Raw genomic sequence first — 24,833 nt, forward strand, 5'->3', positions numbered from 1 at the left:
ATACCGGCCCTGAAAATCAAAAGTTTGCCGAAAAGTGGAGATTTGTATCAGGGGAACAGGAAACCCGAGGAGGTGGTCCGAAACTTGGTGCCTCATCATGTGCATGCATTCAATCCTTCATGATTATTTCTAGTCTGATAAAGAGAGCGACTTATTCTTTGCAGAACTAACTATATGCCTGCCTATGTATTTATTCGTTCAATAAATCGTGGATAAAAGAGAGAAAGAATAATTCCTTGCTTCAGAACAGCGTTTTCCAAGTTTAGAATTTTGGCTGAAAAATTTTCTGGGTATCAGGAGAACAGGAAAACCGAGGAGGTATTCCGAAACCTGGTGCCTCATCATGTGCATGCGTTCCACCCTGTTCATTTATTCCTAGTATGAAAGAGAGAGCAACCGATGCATTGCAGGACTGACTGCATGCATGCCTGTGTCTTTGATCGTTCAATCATGCTTTAAATCGAGAGTGATAATGCAGAGCTCTAGAATATCGGCCCTGGAAATCAAAAGTTTGCCGAAAAGTGGAGATTTGTATCAGGAGAACAGGAAACCCGAGGAGGTGGTCCGAAACTTGGTGCCTCATCATGTGCATGCATTCAATCCTTCATGATTATTTCTAGTCTGATAAAGAGAGCGACTTATTCTTTGCAGAACTAACTATACGCCTGCCTATGTATTTATTCGTTCAATAAATCGTGGATAAAAGAGAGAAAGAATAATTTCTTGCTTCAGAACAGCGTTTTCCAAGTTTAGAATTTTGGCTGAAAAATTTTCTGGGTATCAGGAGAACAGGAAATCCGAGGAGGTATTCCGAAACCTGGTGCCTCATCATGTGCATGCGTTCCACCCTGTTCATTTATTCCTAGTATGAAAGAGAGAGCAACCGATGCATTGCAGGACTGACTGCATGCATGCCTGTGTCTTTGATCGTTCAATCATGCTTTAAATCGATAGTGATAATGCAGAGCTCTAGAATACCGGCCCTGAAAATCAAAAGTTTGCCGAAAAGTGGAGATTTGTATCAGGAGAACAGGAAACCCGAGGAGGTGGTCCGAAACTTGGTGCCTCATCATGTGCATGCATTCAATCCTTCATGATTATTTCTAGTCTGATAGAGAGAGCGACTTATTCTTTGCAGAACTAACTATATGCCTGCCTATGTATTTATTCGTTCAATGAATCGTGGATAAAAGAGAGAAAGAATAATTTCTTGCTTTAGAACAGCGTTTCCCAAGTTTAGAATTTAGGCTGAAAAATTTTCTGGGTATCAGGAGAACAGGAAAACCGAGGAGGTATTCCGAAACCTGGTGCCTCATCATGTGCATGCGTTCCACCCTGTTCATTTATTCCTAGTATGAAAGAGAGAGCAACCGATGCATTGCAGGACTGACTGCATGCATGCCTGTGTCTTTGATCGTTCAATCATGCTTTAAATCGAGAGTGATAATGCAGAGCTCTGGAATACCGGCCCTGAAAATCAAAAGTTTGCCGAAAAGTGGAGATTTGTATCAGGGGAACAGGAAACCCGAGGAGGTGGTCCGAAACTTGGTGCCTCATCATGTGCATGCATTCAATCCTTCATGATTATTTCTAGTCTGATAAAGAGAGCGACTTATTCTTTGCAGAACTAACTATATGCCTGCCTATGTATTTATTCGTTCAATAAATCGTGGATAAAAGAGAGAAAGAATAATTCCTTGCTTCAGAACAGCGTTTTCCAAGTTTAGAATTTTGGCTGAAAAATTTTCTGGGTATCAGGAGAACAGGAAAACCGAGGAGGTATTCCGAAACCTGGTGCCTCATCATGTGCATGCGTTCCACCCTGTTCATTTATTCCTAGTATGAAAGAGAGAGCAACCGATGCATTGCAGGACTGACTGCATGCATGCCTGTGTCTTTGATCGTTCAATCATGCTTTAAATCGAGAGTGATAATGCAGAGCTCTAGAATATCGGCCCTGGAAATCAAAAGTTTGCCGAAAAGTGGAGATTTGTATCAGGAGAACAGGAAACCCGAGGAGGTGGTCCGAAACTTGGTGCCTCATCATGTGCATGCATTCAATCCTTCATGATTATTTCTAGTCTGATAAAGAGAGCGACTTATTCTTTGCAGAACTAACTATATGCCTGCCTATGTATTTATTCGTTCAATAAATCGTGGATAAAAGAGAGAAAGAATAATTTCTTGCTTTAGAACAGCGTTTTCCAAGTTTAGAATTTTGGCTGAAAAATTTTCTGGGTATCAGGAGAACAGGAAAACCGAGGAGGTATTCCGAAACCTGGTGCCTCATCATGTGCATGCGTTCCACCCTGTTCATTTATTCCTAGTATGAAAGAGAGAGCAACCGATGCATTGCAGGACTGACTGCATGCATGCCTGTGTCTTTGATCGTTCAATCATGCTTTAAATCGAGAGTGATAATGCAGAGCTCTAGAATACCGGCCCTGAAAATCAAAAGTTCGCCGAAAAGTGGAGATTTGTATCAGGAGAACAGGAAACCCGAGGAGGTGGTCCGAAACTTGGTGCCTCATCATGTGCATGCATTCAATCCTTCATGATTATTTCTAGTCTGATAGAGAGAGCGACTTATTCTTTGCAGAACTAACTATATGGCTGCCTATGTATTTATTCGTTCAATGAATCGTGGATAAAAGAGAGAAAGAATAATTTCTTGCTTTAGAACAGCGTTTCCCAAGTTTAGAATTTTGGCTGAAAAATTTTCTGGGTATCAGGAGAACAGGAGAACCGAGGAGGTATTCCGAAACCTGGTGCCTCATCATGTGCATGCGTTCCACCCTGTTCATTTATTCCTAGTATGAAAGAGAGAGCAACCGATGCATTGCAGGACTGACTGCATGCATGCCTGTGTCTTTGATCGTTCAATCATGCTTTAAATCGAGAGTGATAATGCAGAGCTCTAGAATACCGGCCCTGGAAATCAAAAGTTTGCCGAAAAGTGGAGATTTGTATCAGGAGAACAGGAAACCCGAGGAGGTGGTCCGAAACTTGGTGCCTCATCATGTGCATGCATTCAATCCTCCATGATTATTTCTAGTCTGATAGAGAGAGCGACTTATTCTTTGCAGAACTAACTATATGCCTGCCTATGTATTTATTCGTTCAATAAATCGTGGATAAAAGAGAGAAAGAATAATTTCTTGCTTCAGAACAGCGTTTTCCAAGTTTAGAATTTAGGCTGAAAAATTTTCTGGGTATCAGGAGAACAGAAAAACCGAGAAGGTATTTCAGAATTTAGAATTTGGTCAAAAAATTTTCTGGGTATCAGGAGAACAGAAAAACAGAGGAGGTATTTCGGAATTTAGAATTTTGGTTGAAAAATTTTCTGGGTATCAGAAGAACAGGAAAACCGAGCGGATGTTGTATGTCAGTGAATGATTTCAGCAAGAATGTAATAAATTGGAATGAATAGTCAGCGTATCGCTTGTCGTCAACGTTTATTGATAAATCATTTTTGTCACGCTACAATGTCAATAACAATACTTTTTTCTTGACCAACAGCTAAGTATCATTCTGATTATTCATAAGTGTACTAGATGCAGTTTGGTATGGGAGTTAGATGCTCGTAATAATCTATTCAGAGATAATCGTTCGCTCAACATTTTCATTCCGAAGATACACCGAAATTTCTTGCCTCCTCTCAGGTCAATCTTCTTTGTCAGCTGTTATTTGGCTCCTGAAAAATAGAAATAAGACAGGGTGAGAAATCATCATTGAACTGGATCGCAACTATAAAATAATACCCCGTAATCAATATTTCAGTATAAAACAAAATCAGGTGGTACGACTTGGGATTACTGTAGGTCGTGAAATATGTGTTACAAGATTTCTCGACATCAAAAGTAATGCATGGTAGAGTATGGAAACGAGACGGCTATTAGATAATCTAATGCCTGTAAAATTGAACGTTTGATAGAGTGATTCATTCCAACTTCTATCAATTTTGTTAAACTTATCATTGCCTCGTTTTCGATGACTTCGATATTTGTTTCCGTGTTGGCTGCAACATGAAATAATGCATTCAATACGCCGCAATGTTTTGATATCAATTAATCTACTACGTGGAAGCGTAAGCGTAATGAGAAATCTTCTGAAAACCCTACTCTTTGAACTAACAATCGCAATCAATGAATCGACAGTCTCTAAGAGCTGATATTTTTATTCGCAAAGCTCAAACCAAATTAAGCTATTAAATGACTTGAGTTCTCTGTAAAGACTTTAGATTCGTTCGACTTGTGTTTTATGTCATTCATCCAATACCTTATATCGCAATTCATTGAAATATGATATTTTTACGTAGGTAAGGGGTACATATGAGTGCAAGAGTAACAGTAGTGAATAGTTTCGATGCTTCGGAGACTTTGTCAGAAGTCTGACAGTGAGTCATACAGATTTACAACGTCCTATAGTTTACAGGATAATTCCCGGCCGGTCTCGTCTTACAATCAGGTAGTTTATAGTAAATATACTTCGATGTGTATGTACGTAATGCAGTAGGTACGCATGTATTACTCTGACAGGAAGTTGACCAACTCGGTAAAGCGGAAGTTGCGAAGTGGGTTTCAAGAAAACTAAAGAGGCTAACAAAAAAAAGACCAGATTCGCGACAGCGTCTAAAACATAAAACATCCGCTCTCCCGCACACCCTCGAGGGTTGTGGAAAAAAAAAATTATTTTCTAGGGCCTCAAATTTTGATTGCCTCGTCGCGATTCACGATTTCTTCAAAGGGTCTTCTTCTCGATACAAACTCACAAGCTACTCTTTACCTGCGAACCTTTCAAATTTTTCCAGTGAAATTAGATACGACCGAAATATCTACCGCAGTATACGAAAGTGAAAAGAATACTGGACTGACGGACACTCGTCTGTTTGAGAGATCGTTGTGACTATGAGAAGTATTCTGCCAACCAACTTGCGCGTATATTTACGTCAGCGTCCAAAAGTAGTTTCGACGAGTCATTGTCTCTCATTTGTATATACTACATATGTATATTTGTTGTAAACGTGTGTTAAGAAATTTCGTAATAAGATACCTATTAGAAAACTCAGCCGCTGCATCGGAAGTTACAGGTGAAAAATCTAACCGTAACCACGCGACGAATTTTTTTCGGATTTCTCATTTTTTATAAATTTCAATGGTTCACGTATTAAGTGGAGTTATAGACCACGATAGACGTTCGGAGATGTTATTATAAATAAACCTGAGCCTGATTCCGGAAAAATTCGGATTGTCAATTCGAAATCATCAATGCCACGAGCAATGGACACAAAAAAAAAGAAGAAGAAAAAAAAAAGACTGATGAAAGTACATGAAAAAAGGGAGAGATGGAATATAGGCTATTCCCGTTACGAATTATTATTTGCAATAGCGTACCCAGCGGTTAACGCGAGAGGAATTGCGTGGGTGTTTCTTGTTCCTGGACGATGATGCTTAAAATAGAATTTCACTCGGCCATCTCTGCAGCGCGGAGCAGACTGCAGCAGTTAAACGAGATACCTACCTATATATTTACCTGACCGCCAATGCAGCTACCTATACATTCGTACAACGTACATCTCTTCGTCGATCAATAAACATTAAACAGAAATGATGGAATCAAAGCCTGCGTAGAAAATTAGATTTGTAGTCATGTGTACAAAAGACCTCGCAAAGTTCGTGTACATCGAGCGGTATTTTTATGCATGCATGCAACCGGTTGTAAAGGAGCGATACGTGAAACCAAAATGGCGATATATTATTCGTTTGTATTTATTTTTCATTTTATTTGTTTTTATTTGGTCACCGTAAACCCGAACATTATTGGTAGCCTCTATACTCGGACGTGGACTAGGTCGAAGGTTGGGGGCTGTGCCTGTGACCCACTGAACTATCTTCAACTCGATATACGTTACGCTCGTTTTATAGGTATAGCTACCAATACAAGTCCTCGCGTTGTGCGTCAAAACGCGTTACATGAAGATCTTATATATTTGCCGACTTCCTATGTACATTCACATACATGTATTGTAATGATACCATATAATGTCTTCAACTTTTAAAGGCTAATAGCAATATCGATTACATCGGTATCCCCGACATCTCTTTGCCCTATCAAAAAGGTCAAAAGCAAACGTCCCTCGCGCGGACTGGTCTGCTAATCAGCAAATATATGGAGTCTAACTGAAAACGCAAGAAAATTATGCTTTGATCAGAAACCAGGTGAAAAATCGGACCTCTCGCTCTGCTTCGGATAATTTCATAACTTATCACCGGGCACTGATTACAACGCTCTTCGAAAAGGAATTTTTATGATTACAGGCAGGATGAGTTCTACAGTTTTTGACGATTCTACTCGAATTCATTTATCTTTTTTTCTGGCGCCAAAACCTTGGGGGGAAAGGACTTGAATGTTTCCACCAATAATTTTCTGGGTAGAAGGAAACTTGGTGTTGCCGAGGTTTGGAGTTGGTAGAGGTGGTGGAGTTGGATGTGGAGGTGGAGGAGGTTGTGGGTGCCGGCCGGTCGGTTGGTCGGTCGAGGCGTCGAGCACAAACGACAGTGCCGCATCGTCTGTCGGACCAAGTCGATGGGATGGTCTGGGTTTAAAAAACAGAGCATTCATCGTGTTGAAAAGTCAAAATTGAAAAAAAAACTTCAAAAATATTTACCAGGTGCTTCGCATCCCTCTTCAATATCATAACGCGGTTTTCGCGAATGGTGAATAATCAAAATCCGTGTGAAAATTAAAATTGTAAAAAAAATATAAAACTGTGCAGTGTAAAGATTGAATTATAAAATTTCAAAGTCAATGTGTTCATCAATTTTCATTTTTTATCACTGAACAATGGACTTGCAAATCGTTTTAATGTTGAAATTCTAGTCAATTCAATCGAACGATGATCGCTACCATCGTGATTACGTCATACGTGCCGCATCGTACATGCGTTCGTGCGCGATTTCCTCTTTACACACGTGTAGTATTCGAATAAAGAGTGAGTAATAACTGTGTTTCTCTAATTGTAAGTTTGCGGTTTTCATACAGTGGCGTGAACGAAAAAAATCAAGTGCAAACCAAAATTAACTGATGCTGTAATTAATGGTCAATAGATTTATTCCAGAGTACGTAAATTATAAATCTCCCAATTTGTGACGTTATAACATCTGAAGGATTACTCAACACAGTAAAGTTCAGGATTTCCATATTATATGTTACTGATTCTCTTCATCCCTTCCCATTTCTATTCACCTGCAGGTAGTAGGTGAATTAATACGACCTTGATGTCTAATATAAAAATACTTGAACGTTAATTATTGTTGATCGATGAACAACTGACTCCCATTAATTACAATTATCCCAAATTCACCCCAGAATGAACCAGAATCATAATATAATAGGTGTTTAAATGAAACCCGCACTGCAGGTTGTAATAGCCTCGCATATTATACACGCCACACGAAAGAGAATGTATTTTTAATAACCTCTTGATAAATCTTATCTAATTTGTTTTTTGCGTCTTACATGATTCCGAGACAGGGAGAGTGAGGAGCTTCTAATCAAAAGACCTTGTTGTTATGCTCCGTAAATTTTTCGAAATAATTTCCGCAGAACGAAATCGTGAATTTGATCTCTCTGATATCGCTGATTTGATATAACGATAAAGGTATATGCACAGAGGCTTACGTAACAATAAATTTCTACTGCCAGAAAATATCGCGTACAAAACTTACATAATTCAGCGAGGTGAGCAATTAGCATAAAATCGCTCAAAAAACCTATCTCAAGTAACCGATGAGCACGATGAACGCCTTAAAAATTCACATCATCATACGACCCGCGTATTCAAATAATGCCAAGTACGATTTTAATAGTAGCAAGTGTTTACGCCGATCTAACTAGCTATAGAAAAATTTATCTATGGAGAAAAAAAAAAAAAATAGCTGCAACAAAAACACAGAAAAACATTATTCGCGAATTGCATTATTACGATAATTATGTCGAGGTATCACCTCAGGCAACTCGAATCTGCGATTGCTTATCACAAAATAGTCGCACAGATTAGACTCATTATATAGCCCCCAGTTCATTTTACAAAGGAACATTATTTCCTGTGCGCCGTGGCCTACTCTCTATCAAACTATAATATATAACACCATATCAACGTAGTATTATCACGTTACGCAGTAGCTGCCAGCAAATAACGTTGGCAATGAAAACGACGCTCGCCCATCGCTTCGTAATATAGAAGATCTGTATCTAATCTGATACCTAATCAATGAAGTTTGGAGACTAAATTCATGTATAATAATCGATCGTATGAAATTTGATCGAAGGAATGAGTGTATAAAATAAATTCCGCGAGGCCAAATGTTGTAATCGAGATCATTATGTCTTCCATTTTATGAGATTCATTTTCAATTTGTCTAGCTGATGATAAAATTGTATTATCATAGGTATGCAATCAATTATGAACGTTCAATGTGTGACCGACAACGAAATATAACTAACGTACTATTACGATTCGAAAAATACTCCAAAGTACTATACTATAAACATATCGCGTATCAGTATTGGTTTACCGGTGTAAAATATAAAATGGGATGTTGACGTCAGCAAGCTTGATATAATGGATGGTTTAAAATCGTCATCATTATCATCGGCATCATCATAGTTTTACTCGTTTTTCAACAACGGTTTAATGTACAGAGATATACAATGTTCAAAGATTCCGTCTGTACCGCATCTGCAGCCAAGAATTTCGTTTAATCTCACAGACACTAAATAGAAACGAACGAGAACTCTAAAATTTAGCTGCTTATTCAGAAGTGTCGAATGAACAAACACTAATAACAAATACGCAGCATTGTATACCCATTATCGATTGGTATCATCAATCCAGCCACCTAATCACACCTAATTACATAAGTTCGTGACCTGGTTTACTTCTTTTATGTTTTCAGTATACTTTTTACAACGGTTCATCCTGCGCTTGCGGTGTAATATGCACATTCTAAATACTACAAAACGGCATTCGACAAAAAAAAGAGAAAAATAAAAACGTTCGAAACGATTTTTGCCTCGATTTTCGAAAACGCGAGATTTTGGTACGTAAATATATTCTATTGTACAGAGAAAAAGAAATAAACGACCTCATCAAGAAGATGGCGGTATAAAATTGAACGTGAATATTCATTAAAAAGTTTTTTTTTTTTTTATTTTTCAACAAGTTTATAGAACCTGAAAAATTTTGCGAGTCGGGGGGTGTAGAAGCGAAAATTTGCTAAGGGATTTCTTTTCTTTGTATAAATGAATAGTCTCGCGGTTCAGTGAACGAACATCATAAAATATGATGACAAGGGGTGAGGGAACTTTTGAATAAAAATTATAATAGTCCCAGGAATAATAATAACGAGGGTAATGACGTTGAAACAAAACTCTTGGATATCGTGTGCCGGGAAAATTTTTAATTTTGATATTCCACTCCGTGGTGAACGACAAACTAAACAACTATATAGTTACCGACACCCTACCGTTACACTAGAAATGGTCTCTGACACGTAACGGATCGTAGAAGTTAGCTGTAGCATTGCAGCTGTCACGCATCAGAAGGTACAGGTGCCACGACCATATACTACACTGTGTAGTACTTACAATTAGTGTGTATAATAAAATCAACCTACCACAAATGCACGGCAACCGCAATGATGGGTGTTACACGATAATTTATAGTAGATATTAGATTTATGGTGTGTGTGTATAGAGATATTCAATTCTTTTTGTCGATTTTACGGTTTTTTTTTTTTCATCAGGTAATCTACGTCCCTTTCTCTTCTTCTCCAAATGAGTTCAAACTTCCTTACGTCAATTTAGCAACGAAGTATGAATAAAATTTTCCAAGTCAGGGTCGAATTGTTCAACAAGCAAAATACGGTGCACTGTTATCTGCACTGATAAGACTATCTGGAATTTCTGAAACATCGAGACTCGAGACAGACAATTTTCCTATAAATATTTTTTCGAATTGAAGGCGCAGAACTGCAACCACTCATGCCTTAGATGGTGGATATAGATGCTGCACGACTGCAGCAGACTATACGCGAATAATCCACGCGATTCTTGTAAAAGATAAACGAGAATCTGCATCCCACCTATCTACCTACCTACCAACCGAGTATCTCTTTGTCCTTGAAAGGTCAACTCGAACGTCTACGTCAACTTACGACGGTAGTGTCGGCTCGGTATATTACACCTGTGTGTAAAACATGCGTCGAAATCACCGTCAAAAGATAAATCTCGCATTTTTTCCGTTCAATGATTTTTGATTTTTTCATTGGTTTCTTAATTTCTATGGAGATTTATTTTAGAAGCGGATGAGTGAATTGTTTCTGTTTTGAAATAAAAACTAAATTTTTTACGGTAGTTTTGATGTACGTACCAGGCGAGTTTTTCTCCATTAGTTTTTGAATATATTCGCTTGGCGTAACATGGCAATCGAAAGTTCTACGAATTTATGTTTCTTCGGGTTGAATCCAGCCTGATCGAATAGTAACAAAAATGTTGTACTCACTCGTGCTATTCGGATCGAACGATGGAAAATATGTTGTTAGCGATTCTGGAACGGTATAGGTTGGTATTAATCGAGTGACAAAGTGGGCAGATCGCTCCCTCCTCATGGAACTTCCTCGAGTACACTGTAGCCCCATGAAAATGTTATCCAGATACACATTGGCAACGAACTGATCGAGAATCAACCTCACCTGCCGGCATGCGTACATATTATTGTGTTGAGATACAACAGAAACGAGTAATTCTTCCACCGTGTATGTAATTCCTCTTTACAGCTTTCATACTGCATGCGGCGTGAGAAATTCTCTTCGGGATCGTTGGAGATTTTCTTATTTTTTTTCATTCAGTAGGTACGAACTCTCGACTATAAAATCTACACCCAACAGGCGTGTATACTATACATCACTACTTGGATCTCTTTATACTCAGAAGATTCAAACTGTTTTCTCTCTCGCTCTGATTCTTATGATATTCCATACGAATACGAATATTATACGTGTACACGTACACGTTAACCCGCGCTAACTCGCAAGCTTCCCAACTGTTCAGGTGAACTCCGTATACGTAGAGTTTCTTAGTTATTGTTAGGTATTATACACAACCTCTTGCCACGCTCATATTTCCACCCAGCAAACCAAGTTGATTTAGTTAACGGATATAGGTATACCGGCAAACTAGGTAATTTATGCATGGTTTATGTATGGTGGTCCACCTTGTATATTTCCAACCATTAGCCCCTTCCGGTTTCCCGAGGGTTGATCTAATGTAGGTGTTCAGAGAAACTCTCTCTTTCTCTTTCCAACTTGGTGTGAAGTACAATCGATTTACAACCGACGATCCCGATATCTGCGTGAATACATAGCACTTTCTTCCTCCAGATAATGTAAATTCAAATTTTCTCCCTTCAACTTTTACCCGGGGTTGTTCCATCTGTTTCTGCGATTTCATAAGTGAACAGATTTTTGTACGATTTGTAGAAATGTATTTTAATTTCAAATTGTATCTCATCGTCATAACTTCTTCGGGATAGTTAACACTACCGATCGAAACAATATCTGGTTATGCTTTATAAAACAACTACCGAGAACAACATTGCAGCAGCTGATTTTAACGAGGGGAATCGTCCTCGTTGAAGGTTGTAAATTATTACAGTGAGAAAACAATGAGATAAAGGTTCTTAGGGGGGAGAAGTAGCTATATAATATACAATAGATGACAATATAAAGCGAGCGTTGGATAAAACAATAGACTTTGAAAACTTTTGCTAACACAACGCAACAAAAACGTGTCTGCATGTGCACAGTGTGTAGATAAATGGCTCCGTTTTTCCCGTGAGCATGAGGTATTTAATAGTATTTATTGTATGTATATTTTCGCATATCCTTCTCTTCTTATATACGGTTAATAATCTGGACAGCAGCACGATACGAATTTTTGTACAAGTGAATCGTTGGTAAGTTTTCTGGATGCATTTTACGTGCCATAGATAGTACATTATACCCATAAAGGTTACCGTTGTTAAAGGGTGTTCTCCAAGTTTCGTTGAGTTATGTAAGCATATACGTAGAATACATGACATTTTGCGTTACGTATAACAGAAATAGCGAATGTTTCTTATATATTACGCTATTTCTCTGTACAAACAGTATTTTAAAGGCTAATACAATAATATCGAATGCAGTTAACCGAAAGATGTAAAAGATTTCGCCGTTACGATAACACATTATAATACCTGCGGACACATTACAAGTTTCTCGATCTCGTGAAAAAAACGAGTGAGTTAATTCACGCTTCAAATTTACAATAACTGCCGGCTCGGATGCCAGAAACCAGAGCGTATATGTATACGTGTAAAAAATGTATATTATAGTGTAGGACATAGCATTGTAACATAAATGCGAAGGAGTGGCTATAAATTATTATTGCCAGAAAATAATAAACTTGCAGCACAAACTGCAGTTGCACTACACCGTACACTAAAGCAGCAAGTGACTTACCATACGTTATACCCAGCCTGTAACCTTTACGTAAATTGATGATAACAGCTGCTGCAGACGTTAAATTTATTCATCCAACTACTTTGATTTAGAATCCCTGTGTACAACGAAGTGAAATCGCAACAAATTTTCAGTAACCGAAAAAAACAAGGGAAAGAGAGACAAAAAAAAAAAGACAACACATCTCGCGCGACGCAATTTGATTTCAAGTTCGCGAGAAATATTATAAAATTACGTGTATAAAATGAATTATACATTCGCAACGGGTAATAGACGGTTCGTTGAAATACCGGAGTTTTATCTCGTGACCGCGTATCATCAGTAACGATTCTAATTTCCGATTAGTACGTGATGCCTGAAAACGAACGCTGACAGTACAGTTTATCAAGAACAAAGAAGACTAAATATTAGGACAATCAAAATCCTCGTTTTCGTGCCACTAGCGAATATTTTTCGTATAACCCAGTTGAACCATTTCGTCTGATTTGTCATGCGTAAACTCACCTCGAAAATAATATTTCGAGAAGGGTTCTTTATTTCTCACGGCCATGTCACGTTAGCATCTCATGGTTTCATGTGACGGGATTCTGGAGACACGGATCTGAGTCTGCTTTCATTGGATAAAATCAGGGATAAGCTTCGCTGTCGCGACATTTTGTTCTACACACGAACACATATATTCAACCCTCGATACAAAACGTACGCCGATTCGCGTATTATTTTTTATTTGAATATCGATACACGATCAGATATAGGTAATATACTGTACGTATGTATGAGTTACCTGAACAGTGTATCTGAAAAGAGACCGTATGCATCGAGGACATCAAGTTTTCGATGGTTCCCTCTATCAGCTCGTTCTTTTTTTTGCGTTTCTTTTTCTTCTCCTTTCTTAATGTTACGACCCGGAATCTGTTGCGGGCACGTTCTCAACTTCCGGGACAATAAATCCTGCCGCGACCCAGTGTATATAACAACGGGCTATGTACGCTTTACATAGTTATACACTATACCGACACTTTTGCCCTACACAGAGATGCCCAAAGAGAAAGAGATTATAGAAGGAAAAAAAGATAACCGATCAAGTTGAAATGGTGCAACTCGGTGGTTAACCCTTCTTTTCTTCTTTCATTCTTCGAAGCAAATGTCAAAACGTATGGAGATGTTGGAAAATTTTTCTTTTTTTCATCCCAAAATAAAAAGGAGAGCGCTTTTCCTGTTGGAATTTATCGGCATGGCACATGGCACACTAACCGTCTGTCGAATACGTGTAGTAATAAACTCTACGTACACGTATATATATATATATGTATAAATGTACGTGTATATTATGTATTCGAGCACATGGTGGCGTCGCACCCTTCGCGTCAGCAGCATGTCGCACGTGCTGAGAATCGCCAACACCTGCCCAAATTCGATCCTGTACGCATTTCGACTACCGACACACATACGCGTACACAGCAGACACGTATTTATTGTACATACATTCTACATACATCTGACTAAACTCTCCGTTAGGGCACGACTTTTCGTACCGACCGACTGACTGACATAAAATAACGAACATTAACAACGGCCTCGATCGTAACGGACGTGTAACTGACGTGACACGTGCAGGTCATGTTTGAATTTTATTCTTAATTTTTCATTTGAACATTTTATTAATTTTCACCAGCGTCGATGAAATAAAAATTTATTAATAAAGGATAAAAAGCGAATTCTTCGCGAATGGAAAAACTTCGTAAACTGCAAAGCTATCGAGAACCAACTTTATTGTATAACTAACAGACTTCTGCTGTAACATCTTGTTATTCTCCAAGTTATGCGCAACTGAAAATGGCATCCGTATAGGTTGACAAAAATTCGTGAGATCTGCACGTAAATACGCATACAGTATATGTTCCTCTACTCGCAAAGAATTCCTTGAATCGTAAACTCAAATTATCATTTTATTTACGTTAAATTAGCGTTATATACGACTTGCACGTACATCCACACGTACAGACGTACCGACAATAAGACTTATTAGACAGCTGTGCACTTCGTACTCTTTTATAATTGTTACCACGCAGAGACGAGTGTTTGGGAGAACGAAGAGTGAAAAGAAATTCAGTAACGAAACTAACTAATGAAGTTATATTGATTCACCAAACTCGTCAATCACTCCCTCCCTCTTTCCTTCTACCTTTTTCACATCTCAACTCTAACGCAATCCTCTTGCAAAAGTGCGTCTTCGTAGCACGTTTACGATAACTCTAATGTCATTAGATATTTCGCCTTTTTTTTCTGTCTGTTTATTTCTCTCTCCTTTTCATTGAGCGTGACAATAGTAAATGGGATTCGGATCAGAAGATTTTTTTTGTTCGACCTGAATTGAATGACGACGAATCAATGAGAATCTCATACAATTTCAATGGTTAAATGGATGATCGAATTTTTGGTTTTCGTTAAAACGGAGATTAGAAAACTCCCCGAATATCGGAATTTACATATATTCTGTAACATCGCAGACGTTACGTTAGGTGGGTGTGGTTTCATACGTGCGTACGAAATATGAATAATATATCTCGTGTATAATTACAGAAATTTAAATTATAGATTGTAGATCAAGAATTACGTTGGATATGATAAACAAATAAAAGAAAATTTTCCATTTGTACATATCTGTATACCTTCGTAAGTGCTTCTTTGGGTATATATATATATATATATATATATATATATATATATAGCGTGTGTTAGCATAGTTGGTGTATATAGAAAGGAATTCGGTACGATTCGTCTTAATTAAAGTGTCATTAGGCCGAATGACCGCGGCGAGTCAAGGCTGCTGCTGCTGTCGGACGATCCGGTATGCTGCACACACAGGGTGTACAACAAACTACACACACACTATATTTGAACGTAAGGTTCGTACGCGTACAGATACATGGATATATCTGTATCTCTTTTTTATTTTTATAATCTTCTTCTCATCCAGCAGCGGCAACAGCAGCTATAACACGCCTGGAGCAAACCTTCATGCTTAGCTCAAGTCTACTACGGCTTACGGTGATATCTGTCAGATTGTAGGCTAATTGCGGTCACTTCCGTCACGTTTACTTGCTACGAAACAAGACGCAGTATACATACATATTATACCGTACACTGTGCACCGTATAATACCTCAATGTACGGTATATCCTATATTTATATATATTTATATATATTTATATATATATATTATGCATATTCACCTGTCGCTGTGCAGTTTATCGCGACTAAACTTATATGATAGTAAAACATGGTTAGTATATATTATATAAGTGTGTGTACATATGTAAATAATAGTCAATTAGTATTCATAAGCGATCGATCGAAAGATACGAGTATGGCGGTAGTCGAGTCTTTTTTCATTCTAAATTCGCATAACAAATTATTGATTTTTGACGTTGTTTTTTTCCTGACATGCGAAACTCGCGGACAAGCGAGTTTTTGAACATTTGGAAAAATTGACGTGCGATGTAGTACTAGCAGAATAGAAAAGTCTGGGAAAAAAAAATGGATAATGTCTAGAACGAATGTAACCCAAAGTTTTGATGATATTTGTACAGCATTTGGTCTATACATACATTTACAGATGGATATCATTCGTCTTGGGATTGAATTTTCACGGTTCCTCATTTCTCATCTCCGACAAATTTAGCTTCGGCTTTCATACGCATAAATCTGTTCACGAGGAAGTTTTCCACCGTAATAATTTCTAAATAATGTATCATCATTGCACAAATATACCCATACATTCAAGATTATTGTTAGTTTTACATAGAGTAAACATCGAGATCCCTCAGGTTCACGGATTCATTTCTCTCTCCGATATGATAGGAAGTGTAATAAATCAGCAAACATTATACCTATACCAAGATAAACATCAGCCACCGATAGATCCCTCTTTTTCTTTCAAATTTCACTTAAAGTCTGGAAATTTGTCTTCGATTTCAGAGTATTAGTCTTAGACTTTTCTCTAGTTTTTATTTTAAACTTCTTCGCACATGAAGTTGACGCAAATAACCATAACGTAAATATTGAAGAAATAAAATGAATTTTCGTTGTTTTATTCTGATTCTACCGCTGATTATTTTTGTGGTTTCATGCGAGTACCTATGTTAGGTATACCGACGCGGTATATGAGTACGGGCGAAAATTTTTCTTGTAACACTATCCCCCGTATTTCATAGATAAATAAATAAATAAATATTTCATTTAAGTGTATGTAGAAGTTCTGCTTTCGCTTGTACACCTGATGAATAATTTCACCGTATCATATAAACCGCATTATTAATTCTATAGCTGCTTATTAAGAGAAATCATATATCTATCGCGAAAAACGACGTCAGTTGTAACTTTTTTTTTTTCATGCGTTATATTCCACAGACTGGAACACTTTGAACTGGAAGTAACGTAATTTCCAACACCTGTGCCAGTTCGTCTCTTTCTTGTATTATTTTAATCCATACCAAAGCGAATCTTCTTCAAAAAGAATCTAATAATTGAGACTGGAAGTAAATTTTGGTTGTAAATATTTCTAGGTGTAGACACCGCGGACTGTACGATATAAGTGTGTCGAATTCGCGAATAATTGGCACAGGTGCAGCTCGCGATCAATCGTGTGCGTATATATCCTACTAGTGATTTTAAATCTACCATAACGCTCGTTTTTCTCAAAAAATGACGTAGAACCGTTAATTCTCAACGTTATAACGAGATACCTACGCACAAAAAAAAAAGAACACGGTGTACAAATTTTCAAGTTTATTTAATCGTCTATCAATGTGTTTTATGAAGTTTGGTTTCTCTGATTTTTTTTCCCCTTTTTCTTTTTCTTTTTCTGTTTCCTTTTCCTTTTCATTTCATTTCTTCACAACGAAAATTTGCTCGAAATTAAATTCCATTGACTAACACAACGCGTACGGGTAATAAAAAATTTAAATCAGTCAGAGCATGGTTTTAGTGTCAAGAAAATTAGACAAAGAAAAAATAAAGAACAGATCTGAGTTGAAAGAAAAAACAAAACAAAAAAAAATAAAGAAAAAAGAAACACTGCCATGAAAACATATATAATTGTCTGCGTCAGAATTTTTGTATTCTGTAGATGCAGGATAAGAAAAAATAACATCATACCATCGGAATCACGACTATTAGGTATATTGTCTTTTTATAAATTTGACCAGTCGCTAAATAAATGATATATTTATTGCCCAAGAGAATTTTATTGATGCGTGGGGAGTTTTGATCGTTGCTCGTTGATTTGCGTTAGTTTGATCCAAATATACATTGGAAAAATAATGCCAGAAACTACACTAAAAATATACTAAAGGAAAATTTGAATAAAATTTGAAATCTGTTGAATACCTTTACACTGTGCTAGACTACAGTGATTTTTTCCCTTCACACGTAGCTGGTATTAGTCGATGTATGCATGGTATGTGCAAAGGCCAGTTGTTCTTGCGGTGCTTCTTTCTCTGATTTAGCAAAATATAATCTTCTTCCTCCTTCGCTGCAGGTATTAAGTATAATCTGTAATAAGTGAAAAATACATTTTCTTTCCCCAACAGTAGATACATAATACACAACACACATGATATCGATTTTTAATTAACTTCACAGATTATTTTCCAATATTTTCTCACATCAGAATTTGTTTCGTCGCAAACAAAGTCTCTCTCATATTTGTTTCACGCATGTATAATGAATTTAATCACCTAGGTATTGTATATACGCAACAAATATACCTACTGTATACGCTATTTACGTATAGTTTATATATGTATTTATCATAAAAACGAACAATAATGGCGGATGTGCCGCACCGCCCCTTTCCCCTGCCGCAGAATCGTTCGAATACACTTACACACACGTACCGTGATATGCAAATACATACGTCAAACGTAAACTTTATATACAATATATGCACACATTCATTCATATGTATATTGTTTTTTTTTTTATTCAAACCACATTGAATTCGCCTGCACAGGAAACCGCGACGAGGTCTGTGACGAACGTGTAAATGACAATGCTTTCGACTCTGCGCACGCGACGTTTTTAATATATCTATGTATGTATTACATCTGAAATTGCGTTTACTGTAAATTTTCAACCAAAAATGAATGTGATTTATCTACAATTCGGAAAGTAAATTCTTATCACAATTTATAGTATGTACATATAATGTGAAAAGAAAAAAGTCTCAAGTATTTCATACTCCATACCTGTACCTGAAGCCACTTTAAACCTATATATCAGCTTAAAATATTTTCGAGTGTCTTTCGAAAGCATTCATCGTGGGCTTCAAAGCAATCTTTGCGGAGCGTATTTAATAACGATATTATATGCAACGCGATGATCATATATGCGCGAAGTGTCGAAACTAGCTTATCATAGTGGCCCATTTCTTAATATATAATTTTTAAAATGCATCATATAATCAGCGTGTATAATTTATGCCCTCGTCTACTGCAATACGTCATTCACGCGTAAATCAGAAAAAGCGTTACAAAACATTTCTTCTCTGTGATTCTCGTGAAATAGCGCATCACATAATTATACTTGTAACGGTATTATAATACGTTGGAAAAGAATTTTACAATCGAAGTTTTTTTTCTTTTTTTTTCTCATTAAGCAATACCGATTTTGAGAGATTCATTTAGGTCATACAACGAACATAAAAAATACAATCACATCGAGTCGATCGTATGAAAAATGCGAACCTTTTTTTTTTTTTTTAATTTCTCAATCAATTTCTCCGCGGTTATTCGTACCGTAAATATACGTATATACCCGTATTATAAACCTATTTAATAACGGTGATTTATATCTTATAATAATAGAGGGAGTCGATCGAAGTGTGTACTAAAAGAATATACGTATAATATAGTTTGAAACATATGCATTAAAATCAGGTCTTGCAAAAAAGAAAAGGGTGAAAAAAACTTGGCTATATCATAAATCTTCAAGTGCATATATACATTCTGCAGGAGTGCAAGTGCAATTATTGCAACTGCAATCTTTGAACACTTCGAGGCTATACTCTCGTATACTACGAATGTCTGTTCAAAGGTAAGACTGTAACGTCGCTGTAAACCGAAAATATTTACTTTCGCAATATTAAATTCTTGAATAATGGATTGTTACGTGGAGGAATTTTTTACTAATCGACACTAATCGACGGCATAGTAAAATCGAATGAACATTTACAATTGCCCTGCACCCAGTACACTCGATTTGTCACAACTATTAGCGTTTCCCTCTTTCCGTCTTCTATCAATTATTTCAAATTTTCATCCTTCCAACAAATACGATCTAGATGTGTATTAGAATTGGGATAACACATACGTACATGTGAATACCTATATATTTATATATTCGATGCTCGAACATGCTTCTGTTCTGGTAGAAGCATTAGATAACCTTTTGCTCGGCGCTAACGTCAGTTGCCAATGATCGAAAGCAGACCACATTAGTAGCTGGTTATAACAGTAACAGTATGTACGCCATTAGAGTGTAATACATACCGTGGTCCAGAAAACAGACAGACTGACAGACAGACAGACAGACAGACGAAAAAGACAGACAAACGTACATTACAGAGAAAGATTGACCTCTGAGAGATGTTGCTGGCTATACTCTCTGTATAAAAATTAAACCAATATCATATGAATGTATTTTTGTCCAGAATCAAGGGGGAGGAAATCGTATTTGATACGAATCTGAAATTCGATAGCAAAATACAATGAAAGTTGTATGTATATAATCAAAGCATACCTCCCGTCGTACACCTAAGTATTATATTTATACGAACACGGCCAACAATTATCCTATAATTTTCGTATCCGCGGTGAAAACTTATTTGTTGTTAGTCGTAGGATTTTTCCTGAAAACCAACGAGGTGACAATACGCTTGAATATTCACCTCGCTGTTGAATTTACTATAATTCATACGATTGTGTTCAATAATTAATGTGAATATTTTCATTTTTCTGTTGCAGACATCCAGCCCTTTATCGGTACGTGTAAAGCACAGAGAGCGCCGAATGTGTATAGATCTCTCCATAAGTATCAAACCAGATTTTAAACATAATTATCATCAATGTTCTATAATAAATTTAAATTGAAGTAGAAACTTGGAAATCTTGGACTTGTATCATAGATATATTGAATTTACATGATCCGAACATATTTCATCCAGCGGGGATTTTTGTTTTTGAAGTGGATAAGCATTGCTGCAAAAATTCTGTCTAAGGAGAACCGAATGCGGCAATTTCTCTTCCATTGAAATCAATAACGTGTGAATTTATGTATCCCTTATTCCGCTATACATACCTACGTGTACACGATTCTCATTTTATTTTTTTACGCAGTCGCATGTAATATATCTATGATGTAACTATACCTCCAAGTTCTCGTATGTACTATACCATACCTCTCGAGGTGTAGCAGCAGCAGCAGCAGCAGCAAGAGGAAAAGAGGAAGATCGTTGGTCACAAAGATCTATGACGACATGGACCAAAGATCGTGAAGATTACAACTTGCCTGGTGGTGGTGCCGCTGCCGCTGCTGCTGCTGATGTTGATGCTGCAGGTTTATAGAGTATAGAATTATTATATTTATATATAAAGAATATCTACCCATAGCAGTAGCTACGCATTCTTCCTGATGCAGGTAGAGCGGAACTGCCTTTGAAAAGTAAAATTTGACAACTTAAAACTAGATACGATCACGCGATTCAAAATATCATATTACGATGCTCTAACCGCTTTTCATTTCTAAATTTCTATCATCAAACTGAGATTTTATAAATTTTATCAGAAATTCATTATTTATTGGAGCGTTATGAAAGAGGTAAAATTATATCTATACTGATAAAAACTCACGTACACGTAACGTATCTACCTATACAATATCGCACGACTCGGAATATCCTTAACATTCAAATTCTAATTAATTTTTTAGAAGAGTATTTTGTCATACAATAAATTTCTATCTACATGTACCTTATACCCGTTTAAGATTTTTTCTACTCTCCTTTTTCTGAAACCTCAAAAGAGTTACATCATTAACATGTATATAATGCAAATGTCTCATGTATTACACCAATTACTGCGAGTGCAAAATACTCGCATTATAGAGCGGATCGCAAAAAATGCGCGGAAAATACGTGAAACCGAGTACTTCAGAAACCCCTGCATATGTAACTATATTTTATTATACACATAAAGACAAAGTTTATGGCAAACCGCATCGCTGAAGACACCGTGCGTACATGCCTACGTAAATAAGTTTAACGCATACACACGCACGTATGTATATAGTTACGTCAGTTATACATTATGTACACACCGTATACATATACCTGCTTCTGCAGCTTACAACACCCTGTGCAACAGGAATACAAGCGGTCGAATGAACGAAACTGCTGCTGCTGCTGGTGTTACTGCAGGTGCAGCAAACTTGAAACTCACTGCACTTCCTGCGGCGACGTATTAACTCGATATGAAACTGAATAAAAATATGCTCTCCACATATAGTTACATTAATTAATTCCGAACTCATTGATTGAACAATTTATCAGAACGCGAACATTTTTCTCTCTTCAATTTTCTTCATTATCCTTACGTCGCCACAACGCGCGTGAAGATGGTATACATAACATGTATCATGCACATAATTTTCACAAAGCAAGTGGTTACAATTCGTTAATCCTTCGCTCATTATATTATTGTATTATTCGTATCGTCATCTTTATATCTCGTACGTCTATTCGTTTCATTTCGTATTTTTTTCTCTTCTCCTTTTTGTTCAGCTTGTTTTTATATATGTGGGCAAATCAACGATCGCGTGTTGAATAAATGATTCTTTTATTTCATCTGTCTACGTATGTATTAGAACGGTCAGAGAAACGGAAAAAATAGTTAAGAATCTAGAGCAAAAAAAAAAAAAATAGAATAAAACAAATAAAATAAACTACTGATGGCTGAAACTAGAGAAACAGGATTCTAATCCCCTTTAATATCATATAAAATCCATCGTGAACTTATATCAGCCACTACAATAATCATCTCATGACCTATAATGTAAAATAGTTCATCGTAATAGTTGAGCGATGGAGAATGTTACGTGTGTGCGTGTATAAATATATTGGGTATACGTAGGATGCCTACACATGCACCATAACCGCGAGTCTCCAAAGTAAAACGTCATTCAGTGCTATGGAGATAAATTATACCGTCATTCAATATACATGTACACGTATTATAGTAGATATACTACACGCGTATATTACAAGTTCGTATTTCATTGACAAAATGGTCTTATCTAAGCGAGACGTATATTCTTATAATAGGATAGGCCGCACACAACGCGTGCGCGTGTTTTAAGCGTGGGTAGAATAATTCTTCAATGATTGACCACCTCATAGTACATACGCGGATTTAGGCGTCATTTGCGGACATTGTTCATCTCATATTATAAATAATTACGATCTCCACACGTACGTAAGCGCTACATGTCCCTTCAATATATCCCTACATAAAAGGGAAAACTTTTAAAAATCGAGTGAAATCCTGCTTATATTAATTTGGAAGTTCGAATACATTTCGAGTTGATTTTAAATTGAAAATCGACAGGTTGGCCACGCTTCAACACCGCCTTCGGCACCAAAGACCGGAAGTCAACATCAGCAACAACTCGGTAACAGGGAAGGGACACCACCGCGCGGCCCAAGAACCCTTCTCCTTCGACGTGGTGAAAATGGATTCGGCTTTACACTGCGACACTTTATCGTCTACCCGCCCGAGTCCTGCTACGTGAGTATTCCATTTCTTTTCTACATTCGCGCTACCCCCGACGCGAAATAAAATCAGAAAAAAAAAAGGGAAAGATGTGTCGTATATTATGGTGTAATATCGACTCTCTTGCACGGGACGGTGATGTATGATTTAATTAAAATTTAGTCCTTGGACGTGATGCTATCGTAAAGAACAAAGGAGAATTTTAAATTGTATCGCGCCGCCGATGCAATTCGAAATATATCGTTAATTGTCATTGGTCACCGTTCAGCCGAAAGGTATTATAAAATGTGATCGTATATAGTAAAGCGGTACCTCGTTTTATTTACAAGGTCCTGTACGTCGTTTGCAAGGTGGCCCCGTATACCACCTATACGTACGCATGCAAACGGGAAAAAAGAAGTAGAAAAAGAAAAAGGACGAGATCTGAAAAGATATATCTATATCGTGCGGCATGGCGACATGCGTATATGCTTGTACATATATATTATATATAAATATATGTGCGTATTTATGTACATCGCAAAAGTGCATCGTACATAGCCGTGTACCGGCAATACGTTATTGCTCTTCGAATCTCCTTTTTTTCGAAAAAATAAGACAAAAAAAAAGCCCCTTCAATCCTCTTCGCCAATGAAATCGCAAGGTATGATTCTCCCCTCTGCCCCTGTAGCCTTTTAGGGAAATAATTAATGCTCGAATGACCTCAAATGTTTTTTCTCAACAAAATTGTATGTAGTTATACATATCTACCTGTACACACACATATATTGTGTATATGAACTCTTTATTTCCATTTATCGAAGGATGTAACGTAAGTTATATGGTTCGCTTTAAAACAACACCATACAGTCGTTTGAATATCGCGATGGAAATCGGAACGCACTTGAGTAACATCATTTTCAATTTAATTCGGTACCTTATAAATTAATGTACTTTATATGACTACCTTGTGTTAGTGGTGTACCCTAAAAATTAATGGCCAATAAAAACCGATCATGAGCGATTATTGTTATTTCATTACTAATTTGGCTAATTCACAGCAGATGCTACAGGGACACGAGCGGGCGCGAATTGACGAGCCTATGGACACGATCTTCGTGAAGCAAGTACGAGCAAATTCTCCGGCATCAGAAGCGGGACTGAGAACCGGTGATAGAGTCGCATCCGTTGACGGTGTTCCCACAAGGGGTGAACAATACGCACGTGTTATTCAAAGAATTCAGCAGGCGGGTCCCTGGCTACGTCTTATCGTCGTTTCGAAGGACGACGACATTTTGCAAAGGGTATGTGCGATAAATTGATACTTTTCAGTTTTTGAAACTTTCACTCTTGTGATGCAGGTATTCGAGTTTGTTGGAGTTTCATCGATTCGATGTAAAAAGTAGAAGTAACGTAGAATAATACCGGTGATCTTGGTGTTCGTAATTCAATTATACTTTATACA

General features: G+C 37.2%; 2 protein-coding genes across 18 annotated transcripts in view; one reads left to right on the forward strand and one right to left on the reverse strand.

The window, feature by feature from the left end:
* LOC105687120 overlaps positions 1 to 24,833 on the forward strand; it is an 89,438-nt gene that overhangs the window by 42,495 nt on the left and 22,110 nt on the right. For 10 of the 13 annotated variants that reach the window (XM_048648914.1, XM_048648922.1, XM_048648913.1 and 7 more), the window contains exons 3-5: positions 20,588 to 20,605; positions 23,225 to 23,404; positions 24,430 to 24,672. In XM_048648914.1, coding sequence (XP_048504871.1) covers positions 20,588 to 20,605; positions 23,225 to 23,404; positions 24,430 to 24,672 — 441 coding nt within the window. The remainder of the gene's footprint in view (positions 1 to 20,587; positions 20,606 to 23,224; positions 23,405 to 24,429; positions 24,673 to 24,833) is intronic. The other 3 variants (XM_048648915.1, XM_048648912.1, XM_048648911.1) reach the window with 2 other exon arrangements.
* LOC105686966 (telomerase Cajal body protein 1) overlaps positions 3,439 to 24,833 on the reverse strand; it is a 48,997-nt gene continuing 27,602 nt past the window's right edge. For 2 of the 5 annotated variants that reach the window (XM_048648943.1, XM_048648944.1), the window contains 2 exons: positions 17,952 to 18,116; positions 3,439 to 3,694 (listed from right to left, as the gene is read on the reverse strand). The gene's annotated coding sequence lies outside the window, so the exon portion shown is untranslated. Of the gene's footprint in view, positions 3,695 to 17,951; positions 18,117 to 21,938; positions 22,098 to 24,833 lie in introns of all 5 variants that reach the window. The other 3 variants (XM_048648946.1, XM_048648945.1, XM_012402263.3) reach the window with 3 other exon arrangements.

This window comes from Athalia rosae, chromosome 1 (assembly GCF_917208135.1).
Source record: "Athalia rosae chromosome 1, iyAthRosa1.1, whole genome shotgun sequence".
NCBI classification, from domain to species: Eukaryota; Metazoa; Arthropoda; class Insecta; order Hymenoptera; family Athaliidae; genus Athalia; species Athalia rosae.